This window comes from Teleopsis dalmanni, chromosome 2, assembly GCF_002237135.1.
Source record: "Teleopsis dalmanni isolate 2A chromosome 2, ASM223713v2, whole genome shotgun sequence".
NCBI classification, from domain to species: domain Eukaryota; kingdom Metazoa; phylum Arthropoda; class Insecta; order Diptera; family Diopsidae; genus Teleopsis; species Teleopsis dalmanni.
Genome location: NC_051847.1, coordinates 58,502,370 through 58,524,413, shown reverse-complemented (window position 1 = coordinate 58,524,413; position 22,044 = coordinate 58,502,370). Strand labels below are relative to the sequence as shown.

General features: G+C 25.8%; 1 protein-coding gene across 3 annotated transcripts in view; it reads right to left on the bottom strand.

Moving 5' to 3' along the window:
• The window catches only part of LOC119677836 (kinesin-like protein KIF13B), a 170,396-nt gene that overhangs the window by 3,000 nt on the left and 145,352 nt on the right, over positions 1-22,044 (bottom strand). For 2 of the 3 annotated variants that reach the window (XM_038089372.1, XM_038089370.1), the window contains 5 exons: positions 19,026-19,369; positions 18,894-18,966; positions 17,424-18,134; positions 15,888-16,187; positions 15,052-15,813 (listed from right to left, as the gene is read on the bottom strand). In XM_038089372.1, the coding sequence (XP_037945300.1) occupies positions 15,737-15,813; positions 15,888-16,187; positions 17,424-18,134; positions 18,894-18,966; positions 19,026-19,369 (1,505 nt within the window). In that variant the 3' untranslated portion in view covers positions 15,052-15,736. Of the gene's footprint in view, positions 1-15,051; positions 15,814-15,887; positions 16,188-17,423; positions 18,135-18,893; positions 18,967-19,025; positions 19,370-22,044 lie in introns of those variants that run through there. The other variant, XM_038089371.1, reaches the window with a different exon arrangement.

Below are 22,044 nucleotides of genomic sequence, written 5' to 3'. Positions count from 1 at the left end.
ATGCATATGAATTGCACTACTTCATTAATTTAACGGATATGTCAATTACGAAGTAAACGTCACTCACGTATGGAAGCATTACACAATAAAGCTCAAACAAGCTCCTTCAGTTTAAAACATTAATTTGTTGTTTTTGTTTCTTTCTTTAAACAAGAGCACATCTTCCGTACAGATCACTTAACATTTAGTCTGAGCATGAAGAGGAAGAGAAAACAACGTTTGCCAGCTTTAGCAGAAGAACAGAACAGAAGAGGGATAATTACCGTTGGATTTAAAAATTTTCATATATGAAGCTTCTTATAAACATTTTTAATGTTAAAAGAATTTTAACTTGAAGAACGGGACTTGCGAAAAAGAAAAGAAAAGAGAGTGTCGAAATTTACGCCCCCTTTTGTTTGTTTAGTCAGTTCACTTGCGAAGTTTGGCTTGTAAATACGGAAGTGTAATTAATAATAAAGTTGTACAATTGAGGTAAATCTTGATAATTAAACAAGTGAACAGTGTTCAAATTAAAAAAAAAATAGTGCACAAATTGAAATTTGTTTTGCTGAAATTTCATACATACATACATCGTACATACGTATTTAATTTAAATACATGTATTTTAATTTAATGGTAATCAATTAAATATGCAAATAGCGAAGAACGGTACAATGTTGTTTTGTGCATTGTATAGTATGCATATTGTACAGTATGTATGAAATTTTAATTGATTTGTGGTTATAATATTTACCCTGTTATGGAATGTGAGGACATAATTTTTATATAATTTTTTTTAAATAAGGTAAGTGAGTTTAATAATTTAATTGAATGTTGTGTGGTTTATTTGATAATAATTTTTTATATGGAAACAGTTTTAAGCTTCACTTTATATGAACAATAATAATAGTTCCAATTGTTTTGAGCCTACTCCCTGATTCATGAAAAGCGGGGAGTAGTTAGTCTCAGGGAAATAATCGTAAGTTAAGTTAAACATATATCAAAAAGCAATTCCATCTATTTTACAATATGACATTGTATACACACATATATACATATTTGCATTATACACATATTTGCAAAGGAATTAATAATTTTTACATATATTAATGACTTTAAATATACATACATACATATATAAAGGAATTTATATAACAGTTTTTTTTAATTAAAAATCAGTTAAAAATAGAAATTTGTTTACTGCTTTCAAATAAACAATAACAAAATCTTTTATCGCAATCTAAAACCATTAGTTAGAACAAGTGTGTATATATAAATGTGTACATGCATATATGCATATGTAGATATATGTCACAGATATGCATATGCGGTGATTTGTGTCACTAAAAGATTACCTCTTCTGCTTTCATTTAATTAACATCTAAACACACCTTCAAAACAAGTTTTTGATAGCAAAATAATATGATATGAAATGATGTTTGCTTCTGGTTAATTGCGCTATTATTAACTTAACAATAGATATTAAGTGTGTCAACCAGATATTGCAGCAAGAGGGGAGGGTACGAATTCCTTCAAAAAAGCAAAAAAAAAAAAACAAAATAACACAATGAATATATTTTTAATTAAATTGTGTTAATCAATCAAGTTTTAAAACTTATAAAATTTTACACATTTATAAAAAAATTATTTCACAGATGTATGTATATATGTATGTATACATAAACAATAATTATGTGAACATTATTTATATTAAATATATTGATCAAATAATTTGTGATAAAAAAAACTTATTTAAATATCGTAAATATTTTAATGCAGGGTTTCTCAATCTTCTATTATTCACTGCCTAATAGCAATGGTCTATGTTTTGTATAAGCTATGGAGTGAAGTTGGTGTCATATAGGACATCTATAGTAACCATCATTCGTGGCTACTTTGTTTATGTGTGGTTACTTAACCTTTACATACATTATCCAATGCCTAATAATTGAAATTCTATGTAAGACCCTTTATGGAGTTGCTGTCAACTAACGCTCTATGTGTGGTTATTTCACGAGTTTCACTCAGACCTCTCTTTCTCAGAGGTCTTTTCTTTTTAATTTTAAAATATTGTGGTAATATTCTAATATTATCATATTCTAATATGATAATATTATTATTGGTAATATTCTGTGGTATTCGAAATGTGGTGGTGGATCTACTTCTTATCAAAGAGCTTGTACAGAAATTCCACCAAGTTGTGCTTAAACCATTCTAATAAAGGTTTAGAAATGTTTAAATGATTGATATAATAGTTCAATGTCAGAAACAACGATATTTTGTTCCTGGAAAACTTTCTCATGCCTAAATGTTCATGCAATATTATCCAAATGCGTTCTTGAGAAATATAAATATGCTATAATGTCACAAAATCTGCAATTTTTTAACTTCAAGAGAATTTCAGTTCAATATTCAATATTATTTTTGGCAGTTTTTATACATTCAAAATAGTCTTTATATAGTCTTTGTATATTTTATTAAGTAAATTGGTGCGATCATATTTGCAGTCAGTAATTCACGTTTTACTGCTATAAAAGCTGAAGCAGCTTACCTCCTCCTCAACCCGGGTGTTGAAGAAAGTAATCTGAAATTTTTTGGTGCTATAAAAAAGTCAGATAAAAGTTCAGACAGATATTGGCATAAGCAGATGATATTTTCATCTTTGTAAGGTCGAAATAAATTGTATAAGAACGTTTTGTTAAGATAGAATAGATGACGGAAGGAATGGTGTTACACCTTCACGAAGGAAAAACGAAATACTTAAGGGATGCGATTGCAATAAAAACATCGAAATAAACTTTAATTTTGAAATTCAATTGTTAACAGCTGGTCAAATAATCAGAATAGTGCGGTGTGATATTGCAATGATATCATTCGATAAGATTGGATCAATTTTAACAGTAAAAAATAAAATAAATGAAAAAATACAGGAATAGCTGCTTAAATCCAACAAATCGCACTAAAGTCTGTTAAGGGTCTTAAAGTCTAGAAACCTTACTATAATAACCAAGCTATTACAGTATATAATACAATGGGCCTACCAGTATTCACATACTCACGAGTACTTACGAGCGAAAATTTTATGTAGAATTGTTAGCCCTATTTATAAGTAAGAGCGGTATCGAAAACGCTACAATCTCAAACTGTGGACAAACGACTTTGAAGTAGAAGTAGTTACAAAAAGCACGATGTACTCAGGTAGGCGCTTTACGTAACTTATATTATTAGTCTGCTCAGATAAATCTTGTTGCAATTTTTTATAGTATTTGTAAGCGTCCGCGAGGCAATTTATATTTGTGCTGGAAGGATGGCATATATGGTAAAAACCTTAATATTTTCAGTACTGCCTTCTAAAGCATTGTTAATAATATCAAAAGAATATGTTATTACATACTTACTACTATCCTTCTCTCCTAAGTGGAGCATAGGGCCTCTTCGGTTTCAGTCATCTGGACACTCAAACGTAAATTGGGTGCCTCCATATCCGATGCGCCTGCTGCCGTGGCAGGGGGATTAGCCGTGAACCGGTTGTTCCGTGGAGATATAGTTCTGCTGTGGTTTTGATTCATGTCTGTTATGAGTATATGTAAATATTAGTTAATGTTCAAAGATTAGTCAATGAGTTGAAAGATTACGGTGACCCGCTTTCTTAGTGAGTTGTAGAAGACTTATTTGTCCTCACCTACTTTCTGAGACGCTATGATGTTCAAAAAGGCATTCATATTAGTTGGTCACGTTGATTCCTTCTTTTTCAACCGAGTTTGGGATTGGCTACTGTAGAGTCAAAGAATTTTGTTAAGTTCACTACGAATTATTTTCTTCATGTTCGGGCTAAAGAATTTTCAAACACCCCAAGTACAAGTACAGTACAAAAAATAAGAAGTCAATTTTTTTGTATATTTAATATTTTTGTTTATTTTATATTTAAATTTTGGTATTTTAAATAAATTTTATTTTTTCTTTAAGACATCAAAATTGGAGTTAAATAAATTTTTATATTTATTTATTTATTTAATTTATTTTTATATTTTCTGAAATATATTTAATATTAATAATAATGTATATTATATATATATGTCTGTATATATATATTTGTTTGCGTTATTTTCGCAATAAATATTTAAATATATTTTATTTTATTTTTTAATATATAATTAATATAATAATTTCATTATTTTTATTTTTATTTTTAATACTTCATACTGCTTAGTAATTCTCTTGTTGTTACAGTAATAATAAAACATTTTTATTTTTAAAATCTGGGTTTGTTTTTTGGTTTTAGTTTTAGTAGATTAAAAGTAAACTTTAAATTAATATTTTTTTCATTTCTATTGTAAGTTTATTTTGTATTAAATGGTATTTTATTTTGTTTAATTTGTTAGTGAAAAAAATTACAAAAGTATTTGCTCATGTTTATTGCTTCTTTGCGGTCGTTTGAACGATTTCGTTTATTGTTTTTGTCAACTGGCGTTGGTGAATTGAAAAAAATTGTTAATTTTTGTGAGCTGTGTTCATGTGATTGCGTAAGCCGTGGCAAATTTAGTGAAAAAACTTTAAAACTTCAAAATCTTAATTTAAATTTATTTATTCACAAAACAAGCTGCAAAAATAACTGTGCAATTTTTCATTTTTCTGTACATTACAATAATAAATATCAAATAATATCAACCCAGGCCAAAAAGTCTTTGAGTGCATTCTTAAATTTTCTTTTAAAATTTTTTATTTTATTTAATAATTTTTTAAATACGAGTATTTATTTATTTATTGTATTAAATATACTAGCAGGACTTCTGTATCCTAAAAGATACTCTAATTAATACTAAAATGGTTCCAGTTTAAGATTTGCTTTTTTCTAATGAGTGCAACGGTTTTAAGGCGCTATTTAGCTAAGAGGTCTAATTAATTTTCAATATTTCACAATTTTTGAGGACTACGAGTACGAGTTTATAGTACGATCTAGAATGGTAATTAGTTTTATACTACTTAATAATTTGCTTGGTTCGATTTGATCTTTGTGGGTCGTTGCTTGAAGACTGATTATGGTAAATGAATGAATAGGTAATACATTTAAATTTTTCCAAATAGACTATTACTAGCATTATACTTATCTTGTTTAGACTGGGAGTATTGCAGTAATTAAATATATCTATTATTAAAAACAGGTTTAAATCGTTCAATAAAAAAGTAAAAAGAAGTATATTTTAGGTTGGTTTGGTTGAATAACAGCACGTTGTGATAGCACGAATTATGTATTTATATTTGGATTTCCGTATAGACGCCAAACCTGATAAATGACCATAAGGCAGAATTTTCATATATCTAGTACATGCACGGTATCTCATTAACAATGCATGACTCTCTCTTCCATTCAGTTAAAAGGAAAACAACTTATTGAGTCTATGAATTTACTTTTCTCATGTTCGTTAAGAAGTGGTCCCAAATATTTTAAATCTTCTTTTACCCAATGATGAGCACTTTTTTCTTCATGAGTTCATTTTTCTTCTCATCAACAGACCTATAGTCCCGACAAAACTTAATAGAAAGCAGACCAAGTCTTATTACATACCTTCTTAAAGGGCAGTGACAAGTAAGTACAGATGCTGTTGGACTGAATTCTTTTCGCTTTAGTAGGAGTAGCTGGTCCATTTTGAACCAAGTTAGTATTGTGATTTGACAAGAATATTCAAGTGTTCAGGTTTTCTTGTTTTCTTTATGTTAAATACCAGTTTATCCATTACAAGAGGAACACCGATATCCGAAAAGTCTGCATTTGAGATGTAGAACGTTGCTTATATGTAAAGTCTGGGTACTTTGCCAGAAAAGAGAAGGCTTGATAGGGTGAACCAAGAAGACTTGCTCACCTTGTTGTTAGCAGTGCAATTTCTCGTTTTTGGGAAAATCTGCTCTGATTCCTTCCCTGATGTGATTTCGATTTAAATTTGAAACATTTATCAGTGACAAGTGTCTTTGGGTAGTAGACTGGTTCACTCTGGTAACTAAAGGAGAAGAGTACGGTTGCATATTTTTTAACTAGCAAAAATACTAATTAGAAAACTTCTTCAGAGTAGAGAAAGGTCATGGCTTCGCGAGAATTCAGATATAGATCCACAGATGTTTGTTGAATATTATCTAAAATCTGATTAGAGAGCATTCTTAAGGTATGTCTCAGCCAGTTAAATTTTGTTCTCTTATTTTGAAACTTAATGTCCTCCAAATTTGTTTTTCTTGACCAAGATCCTCATAAAAAAGAGGCCCCTACAGATCTCGCATACAAGTTAGTCATTGCGTTCTGAAAATATTGGACAATAACAAGTAATTCGGCGATGGTCTGCTCTGTAATGGCGCATGGGTATTTTCTATAGTTGTTTGGGTAATATTTTATAGACTTGCGTTTACAAAAGTGAGGATTATATGGATGGTTTCAACATACAAATATTCCTTCACAACCTGAGTATTTCTTTCCATTTACTATTACAGTGTTGTAATGCGAATACATATTTTCCCAAACACAGATACTAATCTAATCGATCTTCAAGTAAAATTTAAGCATTTTATCTTGAATATACATGATACTAACATAAGGGACATTGAGAACTTTTCTGTCTAGCAATCAAATATTGTAATGCCAATACATATCTCCTCAAACAAAGATACTACTCTAATCAATCTTCAAGCAAAATATAAGTTTTGTATTAATGTTTTTTTTTTTGGAATATGTTTGATAAGAATATGAGGGGCACTGGGGAATTTTCTCCCTCTACTAAGCTATACTTGTAATATTTTTGTCTATAATACCGAGAAAGATATTTTTTTTTAATAATTAATACTCAATGTTATAATTATTATTAATTTGATACTTTCACACTAATCAAGGTACTAAAAGTTCTACATCAAAGGATCATGATGGCATGAATATGCGGGCATAAAGCTCTTAACAATCATGCGAAGCTGAATACAACTGCTTTAACTATAGAATGTAAGCTCGAACTACGCTGAATTGCTGAAATGTTTGAACTGCGGTTTTTATGCGATTTTCTTAATTTTTTTACTGCTGAATTTAATGAATTTCTGTTTAAATTCAAATATTTTTAATGAATTTTTTGTCATGATGCATTTTTTTACCTCTTATGATGTTTAGTCTGTTATTATTATTATTTTTTTTTTTAACTATTTAGTATTTAATTTTTTTAAAGCGTTAACAACTGCTGTGCAATTTGAGCCTATGATTTATTTTTCTTATATATCTTTAAACAGTTTTAATTCATATATATTATATATGTATATATATATATATTTATATGAAAAAGCTTTTCAAAAAACTATTTTAGCTTAGTTTGATCAGTTATATAATGACTTTAGATCTTTTTCTTGACTTTTCTGGTTTTTATTTTCTAAATGCATCAATTTTCATTTTCAGTTTAGCTTCTTTTATTTTTGTTTTTTTTTTCATGAATCTTATATATTTTGCTGGCATATATAAATACATATATATTCTTACACATATATATATTTATATTTATATTGTAGGTATATATTTTAGGTCTTTTTTGTTATGAGGAATTTTAATGCTTCATAAATTTTGTGCCTCAATCAATGAATTTTTAATTTTTAATTAATTTACATATAATTTTAAATTGTTCATTTAATTTGAAACAATTTTTGTAATTATTTAATATAATACATAATTAATTTTTATATATTTTTTATGCAATAAATTAAATAATTTTAATAAATTCAGAATATGAATTTTAAATATATTCTTTTTTTTTTTAAAATAACATTCTTTTTGGTTTTCATAAAAAAATAAATATTTAGAAGATTAATTTTTTGTTTTTAATAATTTGGACGTTTCTTCGACGGTTGTTTTGTAATTTTAATTTAATGAAATATGTTTTAAATTAAAATTTAAATTCCAAATATGCACATAGACATATGTATTTATTAAGTATGATGTTTATACACATAATTTATATGTATATTTTATATTTATATAATAATAATTATATAAATAAATTAATTATGTTTCATTTTAAAATATATCTTAATTATTTAAAAGCAAAAAATAAAATAAATAAGTTTTTTAAAAGGATTAAAAATAAAACCTCATTATGCAATATAAAATAATATATAAAAATAAAGTATAAAATATAGTTTGAAATAAACTCTTCTTTTATATAAAAAATAATTTTTTTTTTGGAATTATTAACTAATATAAATTTTATTTATAGTTGAAATGTTTCGTTATCTTTATAATTTTGAATCAGTCAAAATAATTTTTTGTTTTTTGGTTTCAAAATCGGAGAGTTAAAACTTTGAATTATATTTGGTATAATAGAGTTTAACAATAGTTTTTATGTTTGCTTTAATAGATTTTTCATAATCGGGATAGTAATTTTTGTCTAATATAATACTATATATAATATTTACCAGCCTAATGAGTATCAATACAATAATATCATTTTATAATCATAAATATAGATACCAACATTAGCATTAGCATTGAGATCAATCAATAAATCACTTCAGGCACTACTACGGATAAATATAATTGAAAATTTTCTCTTTGCTCGACCTACAAGTATAGCTATTTAGAAGTGTGTTATTTTATCAATCCTATATATATAAAATTATAGGAAATATAATATAAAGAACATAAAAAAGCGATCCATAAGAGTTTTCGATTGGAAAACTACACACACGATAGTTCATCCTATCTGCGTTAATGGTCAACATCATTCTCGATGGAAAGATGAATAAGGTCATAGTAAAGCGACCATTTGAAATCTTAAATAAAGCGACCACCATAACTTTCTTTTTAAGTTGGTACCACTGTTATGCTACCATGCAACATTCAATACGATCTCCTACCAACTGTGTTTCCATTCAGTTGATTTTACAGTTATAGTTTTGAGTGTTCTCTCTCTCTGTGATTGTAAAAAGCTTTCATTGTTCAAAATTTTTGGCAAAACACGCAACGAATATGTCAGATTAAGCACCGTGTTCATCTGATATATACCGACATTTTTATCGAAACTGAAATTAACATATCACTTCAAGAAAGGCATATTCACTCAATTTCAGCTAAAAAGAATATGCTGAAAGGTCATACCTAAAACAGTCTACGAACAAGGTGTGAAAGATTGACATAGGTGTATTGCACAATTGATAATTTTTTTGTTTTATTTAGTAATTTCGCATTCCTTGAATATTTATATAAAATTTCCATTGGTCAAATATTTTTTCAATTTCTCATTGTAAATAATAAAATATATTAAATTTTCTAAGTATAGTTAGGTAATTTTAATTATTTAGTATTTTAGTGGTGATAAACTTAAATTAATTTAAAAAATTAATTTGAAAAAGAATATTTTTTTTACACATCTTGGCACAATATCTCTAGAACAAAGCAACATCGATATATTGTGTTTTGAAAAAAGTTGCTCAAAATATTGACTTTGATCAAAATCATTAAATTGCTGCACCTGGTAAATAAGATTCTCCACTGCATTTAGTAACTTATTATATATAAAATTGTTTATTGTTTATTATAACGGAATAACAGAGATATTTCTAATTATATATTTAATTATTTGATGACTATTATAACAGAGATATTTCTATGTATTTATTGGTGCTACCACTTTCTAGACATTACTTACATTAAAATTTTTTTTTTTTGTTAGTTAGAGCAAAGATAATAGAAGGAATTTAGATTAGATTAATTTGGTCGGCCCAATTAAATCAAGATCAGATCAAATTAATAAATTAATTTTAGATAACCAGATAGAAATACACCTCTATGTAAATTTTGCAATAGATATTTTTGCAAATCTTAGAGCTTCATGAAGGTTTATTCCTGAGAAATGGGGAATATTTAGACAAACATACATAGAATTTAAACCTAGACTCTGTGAGCCTTTGTGAATAAATTTTTAAAATACCTGTCGAGGTTTTGTACAAAAAAACGATAAATTCGTCAGATTTTAGAGCGGTCTATTGCATCCTAAGTCTCCCCGGTTATGCAATAGACCACATATTAAATTAAAAAATAGTGCTATGCATAATAAAATTTAAATTTAAAAGTAAGGCTTTTGTTTAAATTGACATAACTAATGTGAATTAAATATAAAACAAATTGTGACTTGCTCGAATATTGCTGATTAAGGTTTCGTAGATTTATAATAAATCCACGATCAAAATAAAAATACTATTCAATTTATAGGAAGGACGCTCTACTTCACATTCTAGATTCTCTGGTAATAGGCTTAGTTAAGTAAAGACTTCAATTTTTTTATGTTTTGAAATAAAATTATAAATTTCATCGATTGAACGTTCTATTAGAGCAAACCATTTATTTATATTTTTATTATATATAAATATTATTTCAAGAATAAGTTTTAAAAATATTTAAAAATATTTGCTTTTTAATATTTATTAATTATTTTAAAAAAATGTGAACTTAATACATAAATCTTTTCATAATAAATTCAAAATTCAATAAATTTATTATGAGACAACCAATTTAAATACTCGAATGATCTAGTCTAAATTTAATTTATAAAGCATTAATTGCGTCAGAATTTAAGAAAATTCAAATAATTATTATAAATAATAAATATATATATACATAAATATATTATAATTTATATATAATATTATAATTATAAATATAAATTTATAATTATTATCAATTTAGAATATATATATTTATATTTATAGAGAATTATTTCTTCTAGCAAAAATACTAAATAAAATAATAAAGCAAATAAATATTTAATTAATAAAAAATTGTCAGACATTATTCTTTATAGAATATTTAAAATATTAGTTTTTGTCATTTTTGTTTTTATTTTTTTGTATAATAATATTTGTAATTTAAGGTCTGTTTTAAGTATTCAAATGGATGGATATTTACGTAGAACAGTTTCAGTTGGTATTTTTAATAAGTAAATATATATATAGTCATGCAAATGTGTATGTATACATTAATATATATATATATATGTATGTATATGTAATATGAATATAAATTTATAATTTTTTTCTTTATCTTAATATAAATATTTGCAATATTTGCCTTTTATAACTTTAAAACTTAATCTCTTACTCGTTACTAGCCAGCAATGAATTTAAGTGCGATTTTATTCTCATAATTTTTTTTAGTGTACTTACACTTGAAAAATTTGGTGTATTTTCACATATGTTTGGATGCAATTTTTACTAGAATTATTTTTAAAGGTCGGCATGTATTTTGTATTTACTGTTACATATCTTTTTATTAACTAATATTTATATTCTTTTATATTCAATGAATACATATTTTAAATTTAAATAAGTGAATGAATTCCATGTGTTTCTTAAACTTTAAAATTTTTTTCTACTAATAATTCGTTCTTTTAAAATACTACATTTTAATGGAAATATTGCTTAATATCAGCTTTATTGTTTCATTACTTAGTTTTTAATAAATTTGAATAAAATTTAAAAATTTAGTGCAAATATTTTTTAAAAATTTGGGAAGTTACTTGTAAAAGTTTTAAAATTTTTTATATATGAAAATTTATCTTTAATTTTAATTGTGTACTACCGTCAATCTACATACGACTAATTCTAGACACATTTTGTTTATTTTAAACACATTTAACTTCTTTTAGAATACATTAATTTGACTAAATTATAATTCAAGCTTAACTTAGTATAAATATTATGCTAAAATATTGCACACAATTAGCTTAGCCTAAACAAAAAAATTATAGTATGAAGCACACAACAACTTTAAAACTGTACAAAGACTTATCTATTATATAGCACAAGCTTAGCAAATTTTAAATAATATTATATAATTATTTTAAACAGTACACAATTCTACAGATGAATTCAAGTAATTAACTTAAAACCAGTGTAATTTTCTTTGGTAGAATTAGAAAAGTAAAAATAAATTTTAGAGTTCACAAAAGATCTATGCATCCATTTAGATTGATTATTTATTATTAAAGTGCAGCGCTGGATGCTCTTATCAATTTACGGAAATATTTTTTTAACTAAAAATTGTAAACAAAATATGTATGTTGAAAATTCTGAACGTAATTTAGGGTTAAATTTTGATATCACAACAGACTATTATTTTAGTTAAAGTGAGCTTAGATATTCAAGGACGTCACTCCAACTTAATCTGACTTAAGATTTAAATTTACAAGTAAATTTACAATGCATTCTGTAATTCTTTAGTGCCCAATATTAAATGCTGAAAGCTTACTTGAGACAACTATTTTTTTCACTACGCTATTTTGTTGTGAAAATATCGGATTTTAGTTTTAGATATTTTTAATTAAAAATCAATAAGTAGACACGCCATCTAGCATACTAGTGTAATGAATGTAAAAAGTTTACCAACTTTACACTTCGATATCTCGAGAAGTAAGCATATAGCGTAATGAAAAAAGTTGCTCTCCACAGCTGTAACTATAAAACTGACTGTATAAGTAAAATTAATTTTAAAAAGATTTGAAGAAATAATACTTCAAATAATACGTAATATTAGATATAATATTATATAGTACCCTGATGATGACTAGAGATTAGAGTCGAAATATCGGTTTAAATAAAAATTTTTGAAAACCAAAAACAATATTTTAAAAAAGTATTATTTAACTACTGATCAATTAGTCCGTTAAAAAACAAAATTATTATTAAAAATATTTGGCCATTAAATAACAAAGCAAAGTTATAGATATATGTATATCATTTTCTCTCAACACTGACAAAATGTTTCTGTCTGACTGTTCTATCTACATATATAATGATACATAACCTTATTCATTATATTTGGTCTGATAAAATTATTTGGAATTGGGAATGATTTAATGATTTAAAATGAAATTAATTTTACTAAAATGAGTTACTAAAGTGAGTGTATATCTTTTTGTTTAGAATGAAAGAATAAAAAAATTCAATAATTATAAAAATTTAGATATTGAAGGAGCAATACAGTATAATGATCAGTTTGTTTAAATTTGTTATTGTTTTAGTAAGGTCCATATACAGTAGATGTCCAATATAACTAATACTTAATTTAATGACTGTACAATTTAGTTTAAGGAATGTCCAATTTAACGGATATATAATTTAACAAATGTTCAATTTAATAAATATCCAATTCAACAAATGTCCAATTTAATGATTATCCAATTCAATAAATGTCCAATTTAATAAATGTCCAATTCAACAAATGTACGATTTAATGAATGTCCAATTCAACAAAGGTCAAATTTAAATTTTTTTTTTCGATTTAACTAATGAACTGTCTAAAAAAACAATGCTTAAATTGGACGTGTACTATACCCATATACAACTTTTTTAAAAGAAAGTGAACTAATTTGAATTATCACTGACACTTTGTTTTATGGAGATAATTCTGATCTATATTTTTATTATTTATAATTTATTATTACAGAATAAAAAAATCTTGAATATGAATCTCATGTAGCCAATTAATTTTAATAAATCCAAATTTCAAAAGGAAATACTATAGTAAATTAAAAAAAAAATTCATTGACAACTTGTTTAATTCTTAAACGCAGCTTAATATTAAAAAAATTGAACTATTAACTACGTTGATAGATAAAAGTACAGAATTTTTGTTAAGAACTAAATAAACCAGAATATTTCAATTTTTTTTTTAAATTTAATTTAATTTAACAAAACTTATAAAAAATAATTTTTTTTTGGTTGCCAAAATCCTCTTTTAATTTAATATCGGTTGATATATATAATTTGAAAATAAGGGTTTTTTTTCAAAAATAAAATATTTATATTATTTTATGATGCTTCAGACTTTAGTGATTGTTCTGGACGGCTTTTTATTGGAAGAATTGATAACAAACAGTTTATTTTATTTCGAAAGAGTTTTGTACTGATCGGCATCTTATCTTTCAGTTGTCTTTGAAAAATTTAATGAAAACAAAAAAAAAAAAATTTCAAAATCTGTATAGAAATAGTTATCACAGAAACAAAACAATTGAATAATTAAAGTAAAAAAAATATTCTGTGTTCTAATAATAAATCTTCATACAATAGATGTTTATCTTCAACGCATATCTTCATTTCACTCCCAAAGTGTATGATTATTTGAAATATATGTTAAATTTTAAGATAGTTAAAAAAATCTTTTAACAATTAACAAATAAAATCTATTAATTTAATTAAAAATATATGAATATATATATATATATAAAAATATATAGCACTAATTCTAAATTAAAAAAAAAACACAAAATTAACTTAAGTAAATTTATTGCAAAAAAGAAACTTTACTTAAACATTAATAAATCACATAAAAGTATACTCATGAATAAATTTATTACTTGACATTTATATATATATTACAAGAAATAAAAAACTGATAAAATAAATGCGATTAAATATTACATAAAATATATATAGAATATTATCTAAAAACAGTACATAAATTATTTTAACGTTTTTACATAATTTAAAAGAAAAAAAAACACCAACATATTCTGCGGCATAAAAAATAAATAATTTCACTAAATATTAAATTAAAAAAGTTTCTTTAAAAAGAATTCGTATTAATTAGGCATCACATTATTTTAAAAGGAAACATATAAACATTAAATAAAATATACAACACATTTACTTAATGACTTAATGAGTAATTACAACTAATATTTCCATAAAATATACAATTCAATACTTAATACATATAAAGAATTAAAAAATAATGCTGGTGAATTTCAATTAAAGTTTATACAAAATATAGTTTATAATCTCTTAGAATAAATGTTATATTAACTATACATAGCGATATGCTGCACATAATTTTACTAATTTTATTTCTAAAAAAGCTCGTTTATTCTGAATTACATAGACTATCATGCTCAAGGAATTATAGTTACAAAATTATTAAATATAAAAAAAAAAATAAAATAAAATTTATTAGAAATATAATATTGTGTATTGTGTACAGCTTTAAAAGTTAGCAAATATAAAATTATGCTACCAAGAAAGTTTTAAACTTACTTTTTGAAATATAAATTAAAATCTTTACTTGCCTAATTTCATTTTATTTTAATCTATTTTATAACATAATAAAAATATCGTTAACATACACATACAATCATAAGTAATTTACTAAAACTCTTATTATATATTGCATATTACTAAGTATGAATAATTATGTTAGGAGGCTAGGGTAAGGTAAAAGCGAGTGTTACTTCTTACTCATTTGTTCCTATTAATCACTATATGCTTGCGCTGGGGGCAGGAGGCGAAGAAGAAAGGGCAATATTCTTGGCAATAACACTTTATAGTTCATTCGTTGGTTAGTACATGATGAATATAATTTTTAATAAATTGTTATTAATTTTTTTGTTTTTGTTTGTTGAATATTAACATTCTTCGTATGTTGCACGCTACTATCGGCATTTCAGTAATTCTAAAATGCCGTTGAGCGTCTATTGTATTTTTTTATATTGTTCGCACCAACATTTGTTTGTATTAAACCATTTGCTGTTGCTGTGCTGGTTGCACGCAATTTTGTGCAAGTTCTAGTTGGTGTAGCATTTGCAACACTAGTAGAAGTAGTAGTGATTGCAGCAGCAGTTAATTTTGTTGCTGTTGTTGCCACTTTTGTTGATTCTACTAATTTCATCATATTTGTTGCTTCCACTGCTGACACCAATGATGATTGCCTGCAATTAGCCCAGCGTTGCATTTGATGCGAACATTTCGGATATAATCATTTACGTCCTGAATTTGCTGTTACGGCTGTGCTCAGGGATTCAGCACGACTCTTGGAACGTGGCAGTGAAGCATCTAAGAATAAATTTTTTTTTATTTTGTATTAAAAAAATTTTAAAACTAAAAATTGTAAAACCAAAATTGCGTACCTTTTATGTTCTTTTCGGCCTTATAGGCACGCATCGCTTTACCACGCTTGTCCAATATTAATTTGTCAAATCGCACAAATATGCCATGTTTTGGTTTGCATTGAAAATACTGTATTCCCTGGACGGTGCCATCATTTTTTCCAGTAGGTGCATCCAATTCAACGCCGATCCAAGTTCCAGCTTGAAAGTGCGTTGTACCTATATAACTAATAATACCACTGGTATTATAAGGTCTAATTAGCACAGACTCCCCTACAACGACCCAATCTGGCAATGATGTCTCTATTAGTTTATGTTCATCTATAATTATAAAAAGAAACGAATATATAAATAAAGTATTACCAGGGGAATAAGTAAACAACTTTTTAAACTATATTAAATGCAATACTGTTATGTTAGTTATATTATTCGAAAATGTCTAATTGGTAAATATTATTACAACATTTGAACGTTTGGACTAAACTGCAATCAAATAGAGTAGATAAGAGTAAAAATTAACAATGTTCCCAGAAGTTCCATAGACTGTGAACACGTTACATCTTTTATGCTACAACCAACCTGAGTTGTATAGAAAGAACTCTGAATAAGGGCTAAAATTCTATCATAAATATCTACATCTTTCAAATACAGTATAATTTTGTGAACAATGAATTCAAATATTGAAGAAACAATAAATTTATTATGTTATAATATAATAAAATAATTAATTAATTTTATTATATTAAAAATGCTTTTAATAAAAATAAATGTTAATTTTTGATTAATTGAGTTTTTGGCTGACTATAAAGCTATTTCGAGTACTGTTGTCAAATACTCAGTGTTCAAATATGAATATGTTTCTTATCTTAAACATTTTAATTGTTCGACCACGAATATCCTTAAATATCTTATGCTATCTATTAAGACGCATACGCCGCAATACATATTTCGTTATTGCTATAATTATTTCATTGTTGTAAACAACATTTATTTAGACACTACGCCGCAACAAATATTTTACTCTCTCATTGTAATTAGTATTTATTTAGGCGCGTACGCCCCCATGACAAAATGTATATAAGGTACAGAAGTAGACTAAATAATGTTGTACTTTATATCTACTCATGGTGTATAAAATCATTTAATACACCCAGCATTTTGCGGATTTTTGAAAATATTTCGTATGTATAGTTATTCGCAAATAATTTTTTAGACTGCAAGTAGTAAGGGTTGAACTTATATCCAGCTAAATTTGAAGGTCAGACTTAGAGTTTATTAGCCAGCTGATCCAAAGCCCGTACTTGACTTGTATTGTTCTAACTAACAGTTTTGTTAAATCTTTCTTAAAATCAATTACCAAAAGCATTACTTTTGTTGTTGTAATTCACAACTATTCAAAAAATAGTTCTATTAAAAAAAAAGTTTTTAGTAAGAAAATAGATTCTTCCTTTATAATTAATTTTAAAAATAAAATTCATAAATACTTCTTATTAAAAAGTATAAAAAAAAATATATATATACATATTGTATATACAATATGTACATGCGAATACTAACCCTCTATTTCCATGCTATTTGTCATTAATGTGTCCAAACGATCATTGGATGTTGTCATGATACCCTCCATTTTCGCTACGGAAGCACGCATTTGTTGGTTCCTTGATGAAGTGCCATTGTTATTTCCAGCTATTGTTGATGTTACACTTTGACTCATTATATTCGCTCCACCTTGTGGTGGTGTTTTTTTCCGGCGTACAACTTTTCCTGGAGCCAACTGATCCTTTACGATTCCAGTACCAATCAGTTCACTGTTTTCATTGCCATTATGATTGTCAGTGATTTTATTATTGTTGTTATTATGATTGATGTTATTATGATTCATTTTTGCTTCATGAATGTTATTATTATTATGTTCATGTTCATGTTCAAGTTCATTCTCTGTATTAATAGCAACAACTAAATCAACATCTTTATTTGGCATTTGTTGTGTTGTGAATTCATTTTGTGCATTATTTTGTTGTTGTTCATTTGATTCTACATTAAGTATTTGGTTAACATTGCTTATTGTTGATTGATGTGCTATTGTTTCAATTTTTTGTTCATTTTCAGTTGTATTATTTGCCAGTGATTGCTTTGGTACTTCTGATTCTTGTGTTTTAGTACTGTGACGTGTGTGGTTGTTGGCGTTCTGCTTTGGCAAATCTTTCATGAATGGATTAAACCGAGCTTGTCGATTTGGTGGTGAATTCGAATTTATACGATCAAAATCTGAAATACATACATAAAAATTTAAATAATCATTTATTATGAATAAAAAAAATATACACATTATGTTATTGATAGTACGGATAATTGTGATTTAAGGGTCAAGTATTCTTACAACTGTGAAATTTTTATTTTTATGTAATAATGTAAAAAAATTACCATTTATAAGTTGTACAGGCATTAAATATTATATTTATTATAATATTACCATTTATTATACATATTATAAAATTGAATTTACATTGAAATCAAATTATTAGGTGAAGTGGAAATAGGATCTAATTCTCCCCAATTACTTAAGTAAACAACATTCCTTCGTTTTGATTCCGCATTTCTCGTAATTGTGGATAGAAAGTTAGGCATATTAGAACTAGTCGGACGTATTAATAAATTTAAGTATCTGGCCAACACTGCATATAATGTTGAAAATATCACTGAGTGATTAAAAAATGAAATGCTCAAAAATTTAAGCTTGATTCTGAATAAACCTGGACAAATCAATAAAAGGTATTTCAGTGTTTCTTTCTCAAGCACCAGTACAGGATGTTCTATAAAAGTTTTTGGTATAACCAGTCCGTTCTGATTCAATACCTTTCTATAGTCCGGTTAGACAGTTGAAGCTATTACCTAATAATTTGACAACATTTGTGGACTATTCTGAACGTAGTCAAATTACATACAGATGCCTACATATCATTGAATCTTCTCATCTTTTATTCAGATTATCAGATATTGTATATAATTTGGTTAGAATACACTTACCAGGTGTTTCATCTATGCTCATAGAACGCATTGAAGCAATATCATCATTAGTTAGATTGCTACAGGATACAGCCTATTAAATAGAAAAAAAATTAATTTGATTGTTGTTAATATTTCTATGTTCCTTTTTACCTGTGATCCATAACCACTTGATGTAGATGAACTCATACTTGGTGTAGCTAATCCAGTCAAATGTTTCATATTTGCATTGGCACTTGATGTATAGCTTACATAATTGTTTTGATTATTAGAATGGTTGCTCAGATCCATAAATGAATCCATAGTTTTCGATGACGTGAGACGAGACCTAGCATTGTAGTTGTTACGTAGATTTTTTTCCTGTTCATAGTCGGCTGCATATTCTGAATCGCTGCAGCTATCTTCATTTTCTTCAGCTAATGAACGGTTTCCACCGAGAGGTTCTTCATGGAGTGTTGTCATTCGCATGCCCATTAATTTCGTAGTAGCCGGTGAAGCTATGTTTATAAAAATATTAATATATTAATACAGCGTATAGAGATAATGATTTATTATAAAATATATAAAATTTATTTTAATGTAGTTTAAAATTACACCTACGTTTTGTTGGTTGATTTCTCAAAGTATTTAAATTTAAATTAAGATTTAAGAATGTGGGTCGAGCTGCATTCCAAATATTTGAAAAGAAGTATTAATTTACAAGATAAATATGTTTTCAAAATATATATTCATATTTATTTATGTAGAACTAACACTATTTTTAAATTTTATTTAATTATTATTTTTAACTAAGGATAACAGCAACGGAAACAAAAATTCAGCTGCAAACTTTTAAACTATATCGGTTTAAATCTATGTGATTTATTTTCTAATACAAGTGGAATGATTTCCATGATAACGCTTGTGATTAGGATTTTACCAAATTTTATTAAGTGTTCTTAGAAAATATAAAATAAATATTTTATTAATATTTATCGTATCATTATTCTTGTTTTCATTTAAAAATTAAAATTTGGTAAAATGCTTTTAAATAATTTGTGTTGATATGTTAAAATGTTAACTAAAAGCAAGCAGAAAGCATTATCAAAACATTCTTGGTGCGGGAATAACGATTGATTCTAATATTAACAAAACTAAAACTTATGGCAAAAAGTATTTGGTTCCTTTATTCTAACTCTCAATACTTATGCATATAAGTTTTAGTCAATAACTAGAATTTTTACAATAATTAAGCTATTGGTGAAACACACAAACATACAACATATTGATTCTACATGTTCAATTTGATTGTATATATGACTGACTGTTAGAATGATTTGTAATGCATATGTTATATATATTCTTCAGTTGCATGAGGTGTAGTTTTTGTTTGAGAGATAATTTGTATAGGAGAGTTTGAAAATTTGTACATATTTTAACTGCTATGTTGTTAACATTTTTATACATAAGTTTACCTAATTCTTACATATTTTACATAGATAAGTAATATATAATATATATATATATGTATTTATTTAATAATTTTGTAATATTGCATATTATTAATATATGCTTTATATTGTATTATATTTTATACTATATACATATATTCACTTCAGCAATACTACAGAAATACTAGAGTTTTCTTTTATACCTACACATAACATCAAAATACTTATAATATAATATAACAATTATTTAAATATTTAAATTCGGATTTTCTCTTCACAGAGTATACTAATAAATACAGCTATGTTGAATAACTTATTCCAGTACGCTATATATTAAATTGATCTTTAATATAGGTTTTTATTGAACCTATAATTAATTGAATTTTTGGCTAACCATATAGCTGTTTTGAGTATTGCTAAATATCCATAATTAGTGATCTTGGAATTATGTCTTATATTTAATTATTCGAAAATAATTTTTCGAGACTGCAAGTACCAAGGATTGAACTCGTACCCTGCTAAATTTATAGCTCAGAGTCAGTTTTCATTAGCGAATTGACCTAAAGCCGTACTTGAGTTCTATGGTCGAACTTGGAGTTTGTTTTGTTAATTTGCTGTGAAAGTTCATTAACAAATTTACTTATATGGTTATATTAGAACAATATCATAAATCTCTTTATAATTAAATTAAATACTATTCATTATTAAATACTATTCTTTTTGTAGAGGCATTATTTATTGCATGATTTTGTTACTCTTTGTTGAGTATAGAACCAAATTTAGGAATGTAATACATAATTATAATATCATTTACAGAAGTATTATTGGATTTTAATTCTATATTTTACTCAATATATATTATATATAAAAGAAGTATATATTTAAATATATTCATATATAAAATTAAATCATATCTATGTACTATTAAGTAATATATGCTTTACTAATTCACTATATATTTATAGAATGATTTATCTGCGGTGTTGAAGGTTGTATTCCACGTAGATGACAACCACTTCCAGTAACCCAATGTGTTTTGCATGCAAGAACATATAACTATTTTGAGGCAGCCAAAAAGGCAAGCGCAAAACTTAAGCTGATTGAGTTTTGTGGAACTCTGGATGCTATTAAGGTTACTCTTTTGAGTTGTTATCTGCGCGGGGCATGACTGTAAATAATTTGTAGTTTTTTTCGATCAATGTTTATATTACAATGCACGCATTTATGTTTTTATTGTCAGTTGGAAAAATATGAAGTGTTTTTACTGCATCTCTGTCTGTATTTCTTTATGAAATGATGAAATCAATGATTACAGTTTTGAAATTACAACACAACTAACATGAATAATTAAGTTAGAAAAATAAACTAAAATAGAAAATAATTTTAAGGAAATTATACGTATAGAAACTACCACGGTAAGTGAGGCATAGCAATGTCAGGTTAAAATTTAATATTGGAAACTCAATTTTAATGGATATCATATAGATTAAAAAATTATAAACAATATATTTTTACAAGTAGAAAAGTGTTCAGTAAGAGAAAGTGTCGATGGAATTTTTAACCATTTAAAAATTATAAAATAAATTGTATTATAAAATTATACTTTTAAAAAAATTCTCAAAAAATCGTTAATATTTTTAACAAAATATACATATTCAACTAAAATTATATTAAAAAAATAATAATAATAATAACATTTTAGTAATTTACAAATAAAATCAATCATTAAAAACTTGATGCTT